The following is a 14772-nucleotide window of genomic DNA, read 5'->3' as shown; positions in this document are numbered from 1 at the left end:
ACATTGACATTTTTATTAACGCCAACTGTTTTTAAATCTTTTTTTTTTCCTTTTTTTTTCTTTTTTTTTCTTTTTTTTCCTCTCTTTGTAACCTTTTTGTTGTTTTTTTTTTTCTCTCCTGGTTTTGTTTTTTTTTTTTTAAACAATAGCACAAAAAAATGTTTGAGGGAAGCAGTCTGACAGTTAGTCTGATGACCTTCCGAAATACAGTTAAAGCCACACCAAATACGAATTCCTGTTAAAGAAAAAAGAATAAAAGGGGGAGGGAGGGGAAAAATATGGAACTCCCAACCTTTGCACTGTTAGAGGGTGTTGTGGCTGGTTAGTACCAGGCTGCCTCGGGAGGGGATGATGGCACACAGCTTGGACTTCATCATCATCATCACGCCAGTCAGCACTAATTTAAGGCTTCTTAATTACCATCGACATCACGGAAAGGAACGGAAAGCTACGGCCAGGAGGAGGTGGGAGCAGCTGGATCCTTTGGAAAAGCAGTGGTGGCTGGGCCAGGAGAGCCCAGCCCAGCCCCACGGGCATCTCCTCACCTGCATGCATGGGGAGGGGGCGGTTCTGAACTGGAAAAGTGGATTTTGCAGGAGCCTTTCCCTTCCTGGATGTGGCTGTGAAAGGGGTTTCCTCCCAGTCCCGTTGTCTCTCTGAAGGAACATCAGCAGGGGGACCCCAGGAGGGGGACAGAGGAGCAACAGAACAGGTTTTGTTTTTGCTGAGAGGTGACACAAAAGGGAGGAGGGAACCTACAATCCATGGGGTGGGGGGTCTGCAGGAACATCTCCCCAAATCCTTGCCCTCGGGAGGATGCACAGACTGTGTTATACCACTACCTGCCTTCCCCAGGGACCTGTTCCACACCAGCTGAGGCTTCAAACCCCTCCTGCCCCAGCCTCTCCACTGACCTAGAAACCACTGGTTGCCTTTTATTTCTTTCTTAGGGGGTGGGGGAGGGTGTAAAAAACAGAACATCTGTCAATAAGAGTGTCAGGAGGGGAGGGGGGTGTTAAATATTTTAACCACTGACAAGGCTTGAGGAAGTTTCACAGTTTTGTTATGCTCTATTTTATTACTATCATATTTACAGATTTCTTTCGGGTTCTTTTTGTTGGGTTTTTTTTTTTTCTCTCTTTCTCTTTTTCGCTGGATTTGCCGATAATTTTAACAGAATTTTTTTGTTTGTTGGTTTGTTTGTTTGTTTTTTTCCAAATCTGGAGTGTGTGAGCAGGAGGAACCAGTTAAAACTCTACATTCACGGTCCAATCCCCAACCTGAGGGCTGAGAAAAAGAAAAAAAAAAAAAAAAAGAAGAAGAAAAGAAAAAAAAGAAAAAAGAAAGAAAAGAAAAAAAGGAAAAAAAGGGAAAAAAAGGAGAAAAAAAAGAAAAAAAAGGAAAAAGGAAAAAAAAGAAAAAAAGGAAAAAAGGGGAAAAAAGGAAAAAAAGAAAAAAGGAAAAAAGGAAAAAAAGAAAAAAAAGGAAAAAAAAGGAAAAAAAAAAGGGGAAAAAAGAAAAAAAAAGAAAAAAAAAGGAAAAAAAAAGAAAAAAAAAGGAAAAAAAAAAAAGAAAAAAAAAGGAAAAAAAAAGGGAAAAAAAGAAAAAAAAAAGAAGAAAGGTACTGTACTCCAAATTTTTCTTGGCATTCCAGAGGGGGTGGCTCGTCCCTGTGCCCCCCGCGGGGCACGGCAGGGCAGGGCAGGGCTCTGCCGCGGCGGGTGGGTGGGTGGGTGGGTGGGTGGCACCTGGGGCTGGGGTGGGGAGGGGGCTCACACGGTGGCCGGGGGGCCCCTGCGCTGGGCCAGGAAGTGGTGGATGTTGTCGGCGTCCCGCTTGAGCCAGGCCGCGTTGAGCAGGATGTTCTCGCAGCACTGCTGCACCGTGCGCTCCGCCGACGGCGCCGGGTGGCTCTCGAAGAAGGCCTGTGGGGAGGGAGCACAGGGGTGAGGATAACAGGAATTGAAATGGGGTGAGGATAAAACAGGAATTGGGCTTTTGAGAGTCACAGAATTGCGGAATCAGCCGGGTTGGAAAAGCCCTCCGAGATCGTGGGGTCCGAGTCCATCGGTGAGGCCACACCTTGAGTGTTGTGTTCAGCTCTGGGCCCCTCAGTTCAGGAAGGACATTGAGGGGCTGGAGCGGGTCCAGAGAAGAGCAGTGAGGTTGGTGAAGGGACTGGAGCACAAGTCCTATGAGGAGAGGCTGAGGGAGCTGGGGTTGTTTAGTCTGGAGAAGAGAAGACTCAGAGGCGACCTCATCACTCTCTTCAACTACCTGAAGGGAGGTTATAGCCAGGTGGGGGTTGGTCTCTTATCCCAAGCAACCAACAATAGGACAAGGGGATATGGGCTCAAGCTCTGCCAGGGGAGGTTTAGGTTGGATGTTAGGAAGAAATTCTTTACAGAGAGGGTTGTCAGGCGTTGGAACGGCCTACCCAGAGAGGTGGTGGATTCACCATCCCTGGAGGTTTTTAAAAAGAGATTGGACGTGGCCCTTAGTGCCATGATATAGTAATTGGAGTTGGTTCAGGGGTTGGACTTGATGATCTTGGAGGTCTTTTCCAGCCCAATCTATTCTATGATTCTTGTGCCAACCCCGCCCCGGTTCCCAGAGCGTGGCACTGATGCCACATCCAGTCCCACCTTAAGCAGCTGTCTCAGCTGATGTGTGTCTGTAATGTCTGCAAGAGGGATTCTAATCCTTATCCTCAGCTATGATATTCATATCAGCCAGGGTCTCCTCACAGGCCTTGTCGTGCATGACTCATCTTTACACTTACAACAGTGCATGAGAACTTCAGCCATTCCCTTACATCCCTGTTCTTCCTAAATGGCTGGCATGAACCAGTGACACTACCTACTCCTCAGTGTGTGATGGCATCTATGACAACAAAGGACACAGGTGACTCCACCACCTCCCTGGGCAGTCCATTCCAAAGCCCAATCACCCTTTCTGTGAAGAACTTCTTCCTCATGTCCACCCCAAACGTCCCCTGGTGCAGCTCAAGGCTGTGCCCTCTTGTCCTGTTGCCTGGGAGAAGAGATCAACCCCCACCTGGCTCCCCCCTCCTGGCAGGAGGTTACTGAATCAAACCACTGGCAGCTCACAAAGTATTAACAGGAACAATTAACAAGTGTTGGCAGTTATTTAGTGTTTTGGAGTTATATTTACAAACTGAACTCAGCCTGTAACCAATACAACTGGTCCTGCACAGACACCCCAACAATCCCTGAGAGTGTTGTCCAAATGCTCCTGGAGCTCTGGCAGCCTTGCTGCTGTGCCCACTGCTCTGGGGAGCCTGTTCAGTGCCCAACCACCCTTTGGGGGAAGAACCTTTTCCCAAAATCCAGCCTAAGCCCCCCTGACACAGCTCCAGCCATTCCCTGGGTGCTGTCCCTGCTCACACAGAGCAGAGGCCAGAGCTGCCCCTCAGGAGGAAGCTGCAGACCCTCAGTCTCCTCTTCTCCAGCTGAACAAACCAAGTGTCCTTACCCTCAGCTTCCCCTCAAGGCCCTTCCCCATCCTTGGGACCCTCCTTTGGACACTCTCCAACAGCTTTAGATCCATCTTATCTCGTGGCACCCAGAACTGCCCCCAGAGCTCGAGGTGAGGCCGGGCCGGCACAGACCGAAAACCTCGCTGAGTCTGCAGGATGTGTAATCCCAAACACGGAGTGGGAACAGCAAATTCCCTCCATTCCCAGGCTAAAAGAAAGCCACAATGGCTTTTCCACGAGGCAGCCCCCTCCTGTCCTGTCCTGTCCTTGCTGCAGGGACAGCACGTGGCTCTGAGGAGCCGAATCCAGCCCCCCAGGCAGCAGGTCCAGCGGGTATTTCGGGACACCCGAAGGAGACGTGGGGGAATCCTGAGGCCACTGTGCTCAAGCATTTGTCCCGGGATCAGGTTTCCCAGCGTTCCTCCCAGGCCCCTTTCCAAGCTGTGGAACGACCTCCAAAGGCCCAGGCAGTTTTGCTGGATAGTCTCACATTTCCTCCTCCAGCACCAACACCATCGATCCCCCGCCAGCAGCTGAGGCTGGAGGAGCTTTCCCAGAGGCTGCTGTGACTTTGCATTTTCCAATGGGCTGAAGGAGAAGGAGCTGGCACAGCCAGGAGCCGTCCCTGCCTCCATCCAAGCAGCTTTTCCCGGGATTTGGCACTAGTGTAGCCACAAGGTGACACGGAGGCTCAGCCACGTGAACTGCTCCGCTCAGAGCTCGCTGTGCTGGCTCAGGGAGCTCTCTGGGAAAGGAGCTGGGATTTAGTTAGGGCTGATTTTTCTGGTAGATGTTTTGCAAAGTGTTTTTTGAGAAAAAAAAATACTAACCATAGTGCAGGATTTCTCTGTAAAATCACTTGAGCTATTAAATCTTTCCTAAAATCACTACATGGTAAAAAGGGCAGAGTGAGCTCATGGCTCAGCTGATCTTTGGAATAAGAATTCCTCCTGAGTATTTTCCTACCAGGAAAGCCATAATTAAAGGCCACATTTTTAGGTTTCTTCCTCCAAGAAATCATTCTTGTAAAAGAATAAATCATCAAGCCCACACCCCTTCTCAGAACTCCACCGAGACAAGGGGGTGTAACAAAATCACAACACCTTGAGCCCCCAACCCAAGACACTGATCTGCCTGGGCCAAAGCCTTGCCCTTGTACACAGCACAGAAAACTTGGAGCAGAGGGTGGAACTGAGCCAATTCCTGCCAGGAATTCCCCCTGGCTGTCACCCCAGGGAGCCCCAAACGTGCCCTGTCAGTGTGGGGAGGATGAGCCCCAGCTTGGGGTGGAACTTAGGGAGGCTCAGAACTGCTGCCAGTCTGTGCTGGGTTTTATCAAAGCTCAAAAGAAGGAAAGAGAAGTCACTGGAATTGCACATTGCTTGGAAAATGCCAACTGAAGGAGTTCCAGTGATATTGGGTCCAACCCAAAGCAGTGCAGCTCAGAGGCAGAACCGGGCAGAGCCTCAGCCCAGCACCAGAATCCACGTGGAAACTCCTGGCTCTCCCCTCAGTGACAGGCACACGAGGCCTGTCACAGATTAATTAACCACTTCTTTAATTAATGGCTCTTACCTTCACTTCTGCAGCCATTTTATCATTTGCAAATCCATCCACTGTGAGCTGAAGGGGAAAAAAAAACCCAGTGTGAGCCAAGGGAGAGCCTCCAGCCCTTCCCACAGGACAGTCTGGGTCTGGCTCTTCCTCAGCCCTGCCCGTACCTTTATTAGTCTGGATATTAAGAATCCCCCTTGGTATCGGTTATAAAGTTCCTCCCAGTTGTCCCTTACAAATTTCCAAGCAGCTTTCCTGCCCTGCTTGCTGCCTCCAGCAACTCCTCCGATCACCGACACCGTGTCCTGGGGACGTACCTCTTCCTGGGGAGGGAAAAAAACAAGGAATATTCCACGCTGCTCCAACAAATCCAGCAACATTGGCTTTGTGCTCTTCCCTGCTGGATTGGCCTTGTGCATTTCTACACCTCAAGCTGGCAATAAAAGCTTTTTTTTTTTTTTTTACCCCCAAAATTTTAAGGTACGACTCAAAGGTTTAATCTGTCAATTAAAAAAAAAAAATTCCCTAAGAAGAATTTTAAGATGCAATTCAAAGACTTAATAATGAAGATAATTTCTCCTGTTTTAACACATTTTATCCTCACAGTGCTGTACCCCCAAGCGCTCTGAACACACTTGCCACTCCCACAAGGTAGGGGTTATACAGTACCCTGAAGGAATATCCCAATATTAGGATTATTATTTTAATTATTGTGATTATCCTACTGTCCAGCAGCTTTCCCAAGAACTTACTGAAAGTGCAAAGGTGAGAACTTTTTGAATCAGTTCTGGCTGAGAGATGGCTCCGAGAACACGTTCAATTCTGTTCTTCTCCTCCTGCATGTCTGCCTGCTTGTGGAGCTTCAGGGCCAAAGAGAAGAGTGTTAAAATACAAAATAAAAAAGGCTGACTCCTCACCTAATGGACTCCCTGGGTATGGCAGAGCTGCTAATTAATCTTCCAGCCCAATATGTGACAAATTGACCTGGCTGGTGACTCACCCTGCAGTTATTCCCCCCCCACAGACTCACCCCGTGTCCACGAGCACAAATTAAATCGGTAATAAACTGATTTGCATCGCTGTTTATATAAAGGTCAAGTAGTTGAGGAGGTCAAGTGTTCCTCCAGCAGGGAGGAAGGATCCCAAAAGGAGAGCTGGGACACTCCACTAGGTGGCAATTTGACACCAGGCAGGGAGCAGGGACTGAGCCTGGATAAAACACATCCCAGAGGAGCTTTGGGGTGGGATGTTGAGTCTGGGTTGGAGTGGGAACCCACCTTCAGCATGGTGTCCAAAGTGGAGCTGTCCCCGTGCTTCAACACCGTCACATAGACCTAGGACAGAGCAAAAACCCAAGGAATGCCTTTGGAACTGCCAGGAGTGGGACAGTTTGTGCACACTGGGGTCAGAATTCAGCCCAGGGAACAGGCCCAGCACTGACCCCGTGTGTGTTTTCAGGCTGGACTGCAGAGATGCTTCAACTCCTTCACTTTTCCCCCTCAATCTCAGCATCATTTTGGCAACTCCAACCACAGCAAAGCCCCAGGATGGCAGATCCAGGGATATTTCACCCTCCCCAGGACCATTTCCTTCGGGAGCTGATCCCAGCTTTGGACTGAGCCAAGCTCCCACCCCCTCCACCCAAACCAGCTGGTCTCACCCCTCCACGCTGCTTTTCCTCGAAATTCCCTATTTTTGGGAGTGGGGACAGCGTTTTGGGGCCCCAGGATGTGCAGTAACCTACAGGACTCCTCAGGTCAGCTGACAGGATGTGTTTTCCTTCCACGTGGTCCTTAAACCGGCGTCGGGCCTCTTCTAACGTTGCCTTGTGCCCAGCTTTTCCCAGTTTTCCCAAGACCAGACCCCTCAGAAGGGCATCTAGGTGACCTAAAAGTGAGGAAGAGGGGAAAAAAAATGTAATTACTGGGACACACAATGGAGCCCAGGGCTCTCCTTCCTGCTGGGAGGAATACGTTGATTTTTGGTGGGGAATACATTGATTTTTTTTTTCACAAAAAGGAGAGGAAGATTCCAGCCCCATAATTTTGAATTCTTGGCACACAAGGTTTCCAAAGAGATTTCCCCCAAAAAATTTTGAATTATCAACACAAAATTTCCCAAACCACCACTGGATTTCGCAGAATTTTCCCCAAAAAATTTTGAATTATCAACACAAAATTTCCCAAACCCACCACCGGATTTCACAGAATTTTCCCCCATAATTTTGAATTCTTGACACCCAAGATTTCCAAAGAGATTTCCCCCATAAGTTTGAATTCCTGACACACAAGATTTCCAAAGAGATTCCCCCAAAATTTTGAATTATCGACACAAAATTTCCCAAACCACCACTGGATTCCACAGAGATTTCCCCCACCAAAATTCTGAATTCTTGACACACAAGATTTCCAAAGAGATTTCCCCCAAAATTTTGAATTATTGACACACAAGATTTCCAAAGAGATTCCCCCCAAAAATTTTGAATTATCAACACAAAATTTCCCAAACCCACCACTGAATTTCACAGAATTTCCCCCCCAAAATTTTGAATTACTGACACAAAATTTCCCAAACCACCACTGAATTTCACAGAATTTCCCCCTCCAAAATTTTGAATAATCAACACAAAATTTCCAAAACTCACCACTGGATTTCACAGAGATTTCCCCCAAAATTTCGAATTATCGACACAAAATTTCCCAAACCACCACCGAATTTCCCAGAGATTTCCCCCATAATTTTGACTTACCGACACCAATTTCCCAGAATCCCCCCCAAACCTTGCCTTCTCCCCCAGGAGTTCCCCAGCCCCCCCAGGACTGCAGAGCAGATGTTCTCACCCTCCCCAGGCCGGGGGTCCCAGCCCAGCCTCTCCCCGATGGGGGAGAAGACGTCCCTGACGAAGGCCTGGATGTCCTCGTGGAAGTCGGTGTGGGACAGGAGGGTGGACAGGATGCCCAGGTTGCAGCTCAGGTCGCTCCACACCGTGTAGTTGGGCTCGTTCACAAAGGCCTCCATGACTTTGAGAACCTCCACGGTGCTGATGATCCCAGCTCGGGCCTGGCAGGGGGAAAAAAACCCAGAATAATCTTATTTTCAGACAGAATTAAGGCATTGAAGAGCTCCTTGGATATTTACTTATTGCCTGTGGCTTATTTATTATTTTATTTATTTTTTTATTATTTTATTTATTTTATTATTATTTTATTAATTTTATTATTATTTTATTTATTTTATTATCATTTTATTACTTTTATTATTTTATTACTTTTATTATTATTATTTTATTTATTTTATTATTGTTTTATTCATTTTATTATGATGGTTTTATTTATTTTATTATTATTTTATTCATTTTATTATGATGATTTTATTTATTTTATTATTATTATATTTATTGTATATTGTTATATTTATTTTATTATTATTTTATTTATTTTATCATTATTTTATTTATTTTATCATGATTTTATTAATTTTATTATTTTATTCATTTTATTATTATTATTTTATTTATTTTATTATTATTTTATTTATTTTATTATTATTATTTTATTTATTTTATTATTATTTTATTTATTTTATATTATTTTATTTATTTTATTATGATTTTATTTATTTTATATTATTATATTTATTTTATTATTATTTTATTTATTTTATCATGATTTTATTTATTTTATCATGATTTTATTTATTTTATTATGATTTTATTTATTTTATTATGATTTTATTTATTTATTATTTTACACCCACCAAAATGTGATTTTAACCAAACACTGGTGAGATTTAGAGATTTAATCTTTGCCTTTTTTGTTAAATTGGGAGCATGAAAAAGTCGTTTTTGCTTCCCATGAATTGGTGTGAGCACAGCACTGCCAGGGAAATCTGGATTAATTGGGTTACAGCAGCAGGAGATCAAAAATTGGGATTAATTGATTAATCAGGAGATCAACAGCTCCAAGCACAGAAAAATAACACCTACTGGTAGAGCCAACCAGATAATTCAGATTTTTGTTAATTTTTGTTAATTTGGGACCAGATCCCAAATCCCTCAGATTTTTGTCAGTTTGGGATCAGCTCCCTCAGATTTTTGTTAATTTGGGATCAGGTCCCTCAGATTTTTGTTAATTTGGGACCAGCCCAGTAATTTATGGCACTGGAAAAATCAACAGTGACATTTCTAAGAAATAAATAGCAAAGTTTATAATAAAGAACAATGTTTATAATAAATAATATCTATAATATGTAATACTAGTGATGATAAAAGATTTGTCATAAACAGTAATATTTCTAATAAATAAACGATATTGATAATAAATAATATTTCTAATAAACAATACTGATAATAAACAGTATTTCTAATAAATAAATAATACTTAAAATAAGCAATACTTCTAATAAATCAGCAATATTGATAATAAATACTATGGATAATAAATACTATGGATAATAAATACTATGGATAATAAATACTATGGATAATAAATACTATGGATAACAAATACTATGGATAACAAATATTATGGATAACAAATATTATGGATAACAAATATTATGGATAACAAATAATATTGATAATAAATAAATGGATAATAAATAGTATGGATAATAAATATTATGGATAACAAATATTATGGATAACAAATATTATGGATAACAAATAATATTGATAATAAATAAATGGATAATAAATAGTATGGATAATAAATATTATGGATAACAAATATTATGGATAACAAATAGTATGGATAACAAATAGTATGGATAACAAATAGTATGGATAATAAATATTATGGATAACAAATATTATGGATAATAAATATTATGGATAATAAATATTATGGATAATAAATATTATGGATAATAAATATTATAGATAATAAATATTATGGTTAATAAATATTATGGATAATAAATATTATGGATAATAAATATTATAGATAATAAATATTATGGTTAATAAATAATATGGATAATAAATAATATGGATAATAAATAATATGGATAATAAATAACATGGATAATAAATATTATGGATAATAAATATTATGGATAATAAATATTATAGATAATAAATATTATGGTTAATAAATATTATGGATAATAAATATTATGGATAATAAATATTATAGATAATAAATATTATGGTTAATAAATAATATGGATAATAAATAATATGGAAAATAAATAATATGGATAATAAATAACATGGATAATAAATATTATGGATAATAAATAATATTTATTATTGATAATACTGATAACAGATAATATGGATAACAAATAATATGGATAACAAATAATTTTGATAACAAATAATATGGATAATAAATAATTGATAATAAATAATTGATAACAAATAATATGGATAATAAATAATTGACAATAAATAACGACACTAACAATAAATAAAATTAATCCCATGCAGCCACCCCAAAGGCATTTTGCCTGTAAAACTGCCTTCACCCCCCAGTTTCTGGAGCTTTCCTCACTCACCAGAGAGAAGAGGTCGTTCTGCAGGCCCAGCCTGTCCACAGGGGGCAGGGAGAGGTCCTGGATGGCCGGGATCAGAGCCTCCAGCATGTCGGGGCTGTACTGCGTGCGGAAAAACCCCACCGTGCCCAGGTTCAGCTGCAAGGACCAAACAGCCCCACGTTACACCAGGGAACACAGCAGAGGATGCTTTTTGGGTTTTTGTAATGGTTTGGACCAGGGGGAACATCTCCAGGCTTTGCAGGGCAGGGGAGTGAATTGTTGTAATTTAAATTAAAAGATAAAAGCACGAGAAGTGAGGGGAAAAAAAATCAAGATTTACAAGGAGAAAAGGACAGGGAGAGGACAGGGAGAGGACAGGGAGAGGAGAGGAGAGGGTCGGAGAGGGTCGGAGAGGGTCGGAGAGGGTCGGAGAGGGTCGGAGAGGGTCGGAGAGGGTCGGAGAGGAGAGGAGAGGAGAGGAGAGGAGAGGAGAGGAGAGGAGAGGAGAGGAGAGGAGAGGAGAGGAGAGGAGAGGAGAGGAGAGGAGAGGAGAGGAGAGGAGAGGGTCGGAGAGGGTCGGAGAGGGTCGGAGAGGAGAGGGTCGGAGAGGGTCGGAGAGGGTCGGAGAGGGTCGGAGAGGGTCGGAGAGGGTCGGAGAGGGTCGGAGAGGGTCGGAGAGGGTCGGAGAGGGTCGGAGAGGGTCGGAGAGGAGAGGAGAGGAGAGGAGAGGAGAGGAGAGGAGAGGAGAGGAGAGGAGAGGAGAGGAGAGGGTCGGAGAGGAGAGGGTCGGAGAGGAGAGGGTCGGAGAGGAGAGGGTCGGAGAGGAGAGGAGAGGAGAGGGTCGGAGAGGGTCGGAGAGGGTCGGAGAGGGTCGGAGAGGGTCGGAGAGGGTCGGAGAGGAGAGGAGAGGGTCGGAGAGGAGAGGAGAGGGTCGGAGAGGAGAGGAGAGGGTCGGAGAGGAGAGGAGAGGGTCGGAGAGGAGAGGAGAGGGTCGGAGAGGAGAGGGTCGGAGAGGAGAGGAGAGGAGAGGAGAGGAGAGGAGAGGAGAGGAGAGGAGAGGAGAGGAGAGGAGAGGAGAGGAGAGGAGAGGAGAGGAGAGGAGAGGAGAGGAGAGGAGAGGAGAGGAGAGGAGAGGAGAGGAGAGGAGAGGAGAGGAGAGGAGAGGAGAGGAGAGGGAGCTCCCCCAGCAGCTCCTCCAACAAGGGGCCCAACCACTGCTGCCTTTCTGGTTTTTAATTCTCTCTCGGTTTTTAAATTCTCTCTAAGTTTTTAAATTCTCTCTGTTTTTAAACTCATAGTTTTTAAATTCTCTCAGTTTTTAAGCTCTTAGTTTTTAAACCCTCTCCCAGTTTTCAAATTCCCTCCCAGTTTTTAAATTCCCTCCCAGTTTTTAAACCCTCTCCCAGTTTTTAAACTCCCTCCCAGTTTTAAATTTCCTCTCAGTTTTTAAATTCCCTGTTTTCAAATTCCCTCCCAGTTTTAAAGCCCTCTCCCAGTTTTTAAACCCTCTCCCAGTTTTTAAATTCCCTTCCAATTTTTAAATTCCCTCCCAGTTTTTAAACCCTCTCCCAGTTTTAAATTCCCTCCCAATTTTTAAATTCCCTCCCAATTTTTAAATTCCCTCCCAGTTTTAAATTCCCTCAGTTTTTAAATTCCCTCCCAATTTTTAAATTCCCTCCCAGTTTTAAATTTCCTGTTTTTAAATTCCCTCCCAGTTTTTAACCCTCTCCCAGTTTTTAAACCCTCTCCCAGTTCTCAGACTCCCTTTGGCTGCAGCAGAGCTCAGCAGTGGCTTTTTTTTCCCATGCACATTTGTCTGGCAGTGGCCACCAGAAATCCTTCCCACTAATGAAAGATAAACAGGATTATTTTTGCTCAGGATGGACTTGAACTAAACTCTGGTTGCCCTGGGAGACTAAAAAAGCCACCACATCTTCCACTCCAAAGCTGCCTCTAATTGGATTCCTCAAAAGTCCCAGTTTACATTGTCTGGAGTAGTTTTGGAAGGGAAAAGGGCTCCACTAAGGAAGTGTCCAGAGAGGAGCCAAAATCCAACAGCAGCACAGAAGAAACACAAGATTCCAAGGGGAAGGAATAGATTTTAAAAAAAAAAAGAGGAAAATGAAAGGCAAGGGAACATTCCAGTGGCTCCAAACCCATCCCCAGCCGTGTTCTCCCTGCTGAGGACTCACCTTCACCCACTGCTCTGGTTTGGTGTCTTTCAAAACCACAGTGAGCTCTGGTTTGTCCATCAGGATCTGCATTTTGGCACAGGTGGGGTCATCACTTGTGCAAATACTTATGGGCACCATCCACATGGGGAAATCCTCCCCTGGAAGGAGAAAAAGGGTGGAAAGGAAGGTCTGAGGAAAAACACAGCACTGAGTAACAAGGTGTTCAAACAGGTTCTGCACTGGCTGCTTCAAATTAAATGGAACAGAGGCACAAAACTGAAAACTGAAGGGGAATGACAGTTTTAGAGTTAAAAGCCAAGAATGTTTAAATCACCTTTGAAGGCAGACATTTTTAATTTATATAAGCATGGAAGAGGGGTGGGATCTGTGGTGGAATCAGAGGTGGGTCCCACATGAGGGGTTTTTATTGCAGCCCCCACTCCAAACCAGCTGCTTCCAGAGCTCCTCAGATGCAGGACTGGCCCCAAACTGGACATTCCTGAAGGAACAGGGAGCCAGGGAGTGCAGAGGAATCCTGCTCTCCATGCAAGGACAGGGAGCCACACGTGTGAGAGCTTCAACCTTCAAATTCCTCACGTTTTCCCACCCGGATCCAGGGTGGGAATTACTCAGGGCACTGCCCTGCTCTGCCCTGGGGCTGTTCCACCTCCCAAAATTGCTGCCACTGCACGAGCAGCAAGGGTTACCCTGTTCCTGCTCATCTTACCAGTATATGGTCCACTGGCACAGAACTTCTTCTGCACTAACTTCAACACTCTGTCATCTTCTTGCTGAAGACAAAAAGGGAGGAAAAAGAGAGAAAGGAATTTTTAGAGCCCCTGATGTCAGCTGCTGTTACCACTGTGTGTGCCCTCTGCTTAACGGGGTAACTTGTTTCCTCCTCCTCCAGAAGGATCCACCTGAGGGTTCATCCCAAAGCACAAATCCCTCCTCCTGTCAGAACACACATGCCCTGATTCCCAGCTGAGTTTGCTCCCAGTGATCCTCCCTCTCCCTGCAATCTTGTGGAATAAGCATAATTGAGGTGGAATGAGAAGCAGGGGGAGCTAAGCCAGAGCCTCCCTCCCCCAGCACACGTTTCACACACACAGAGCAAACTCCAACGTCAGCAAACTGCAGGGATGCAGGGAGAGCCTGGGATAACTCCACAGGGATTTGCAGCAGATTCCTGCAGGGAGCTGTGCCTCCCTCCCCTCAGAACCAGAGCTGTCAGCACACAGAGCAACCCCTGCCCTGGATCAGGGGATGCCCCAAAGCTGATCCTAAAGCACAGCTCAGGGCAGAGCTGCAGCTCCGAGGTGACCCCAAAGGTTGGATTTACCTGCTCAGCTTCCACGTAAATGAGTGGGAATCCCATTTGTTTGGTCCACGTGTTCATCACAGCAGCAATGGGTTTGCCACTGGCTTTTTCCAGGCTTTCCCAGAGATCCTCTGCAGGAGAAAAGTCTGACTCAGCACTCCCAGAGTCTGAGTGTGGCCAGATATATTTATAAGGACATGATAGGGGAAGGTGGGCTCTTACTCCAGTTTGTCTTTATGCTTTGGGTTGTGTTTTTATTGAATTGTAACAGAGGAGAGGCAAGAAAAAGGAAATAGTTTAAGCCACTCATGGGGGAGAGAGGGGAAGAACAGCTTCTCTACTACCAAAAAATACAGCAATTTCACACACTGTGAAAAAATACCTTAAAAATAACATTAAATATTCAAATAGTGCCATCTTTCCCTTTAGTTTTTTTTACATATTATGTCAAAATTGCTGAGCAAACACCACGGGCTGCCAGAGCCTGATGTTCCACTTGCACATTTCTGCCTGATCCACAAAAGGGTTTAAGCAAAGAACGTGCTGGGGGAACGTTGGACGAGACTTTGACCTGTTTAATCACACACACGATCAATAACTGCAAAAGGGAGCTTGCAAAAGGCTCACTTGGCAAGGCAAAGGCTCTGTTTCTAAACTCCATGACTGTGCAAATGTGGTAAAGGGTAAATCAGCCCTTTCACATCACCTCAGCCACTCATTCCCCGGGCAGAAAATCCCTAAGGGTG

The 14772-nt window shown here is 44.2% G+C and overlaps 1 protein-coding gene across 3 annotated transcripts in view; it reads right to left on the bottom strand.

Annotated features, from left to right (window-relative positions):
• NPEPPS (aminopeptidase puromycin sensitive) overlaps positions 1–14772 on the bottom strand; it is a 41754-nt gene that overhangs the window by 667 nt on the left and 26315 nt on the right. The window contains exons 13-24 of one of the 3 annotated variants that reach the window (XM_051794831.1): positions 14048–14157; positions 13433–13496; positions 12724–12863; positions 10553–10687; positions 7894–8113; positions 6798–6940; positions 6331–6387; positions 5806–5913; positions 5221–5376; positions 5075–5122; positions 1777–1925; positions 94–1287 (exon numbers count right to left, since the gene is read on the bottom strand). In XM_051794831.1, coding sequence (XP_051650791.1) covers positions 1248–1287; positions 1777–1925; positions 5075–5122; positions 5221–5376; positions 5806–5913; positions 6331–6387; positions 6798–6940; positions 7894–8113; positions 10553–10687; positions 12724–12863; positions 13433–13496; positions 14048–14157 — 1370 coding nt within the window. In that variant the 3' untranslated portion in view covers positions 94–1247. Of the gene's footprint in view, positions 1–93; positions 1288–1776; positions 1926–5074; positions 5123–5220; positions 5377–5805; positions 5914–6330; positions 6388–6797; positions 6941–7893; positions 8114–10552; positions 10688–12723; positions 12864–13432; positions 13497–14047; positions 14158–14772 lie in introns of those variants that run through there. The other 2 variants (XM_051794832.1, XM_051794830.1) reach the window with 2 other exon arrangements.

The sequence above is a fragment of the Manacus candei genome, unplaced genomic scaffold (assembly GCF_025592945.1).
Source record: "Manacus candei isolate 608988 ecotype Guabito, Panama unplaced genomic scaffold, ASM2559294v1 h1tg000040l, whole genome shotgun sequence".
Classification (NCBI taxonomy): Eukaryota; Metazoa; Chordata; class Aves; order Passeriformes; family Pipridae; genus Manacus; species Manacus candei.
This window is presented reverse-complemented; position numbering and strand designations above follow the sequence as displayed.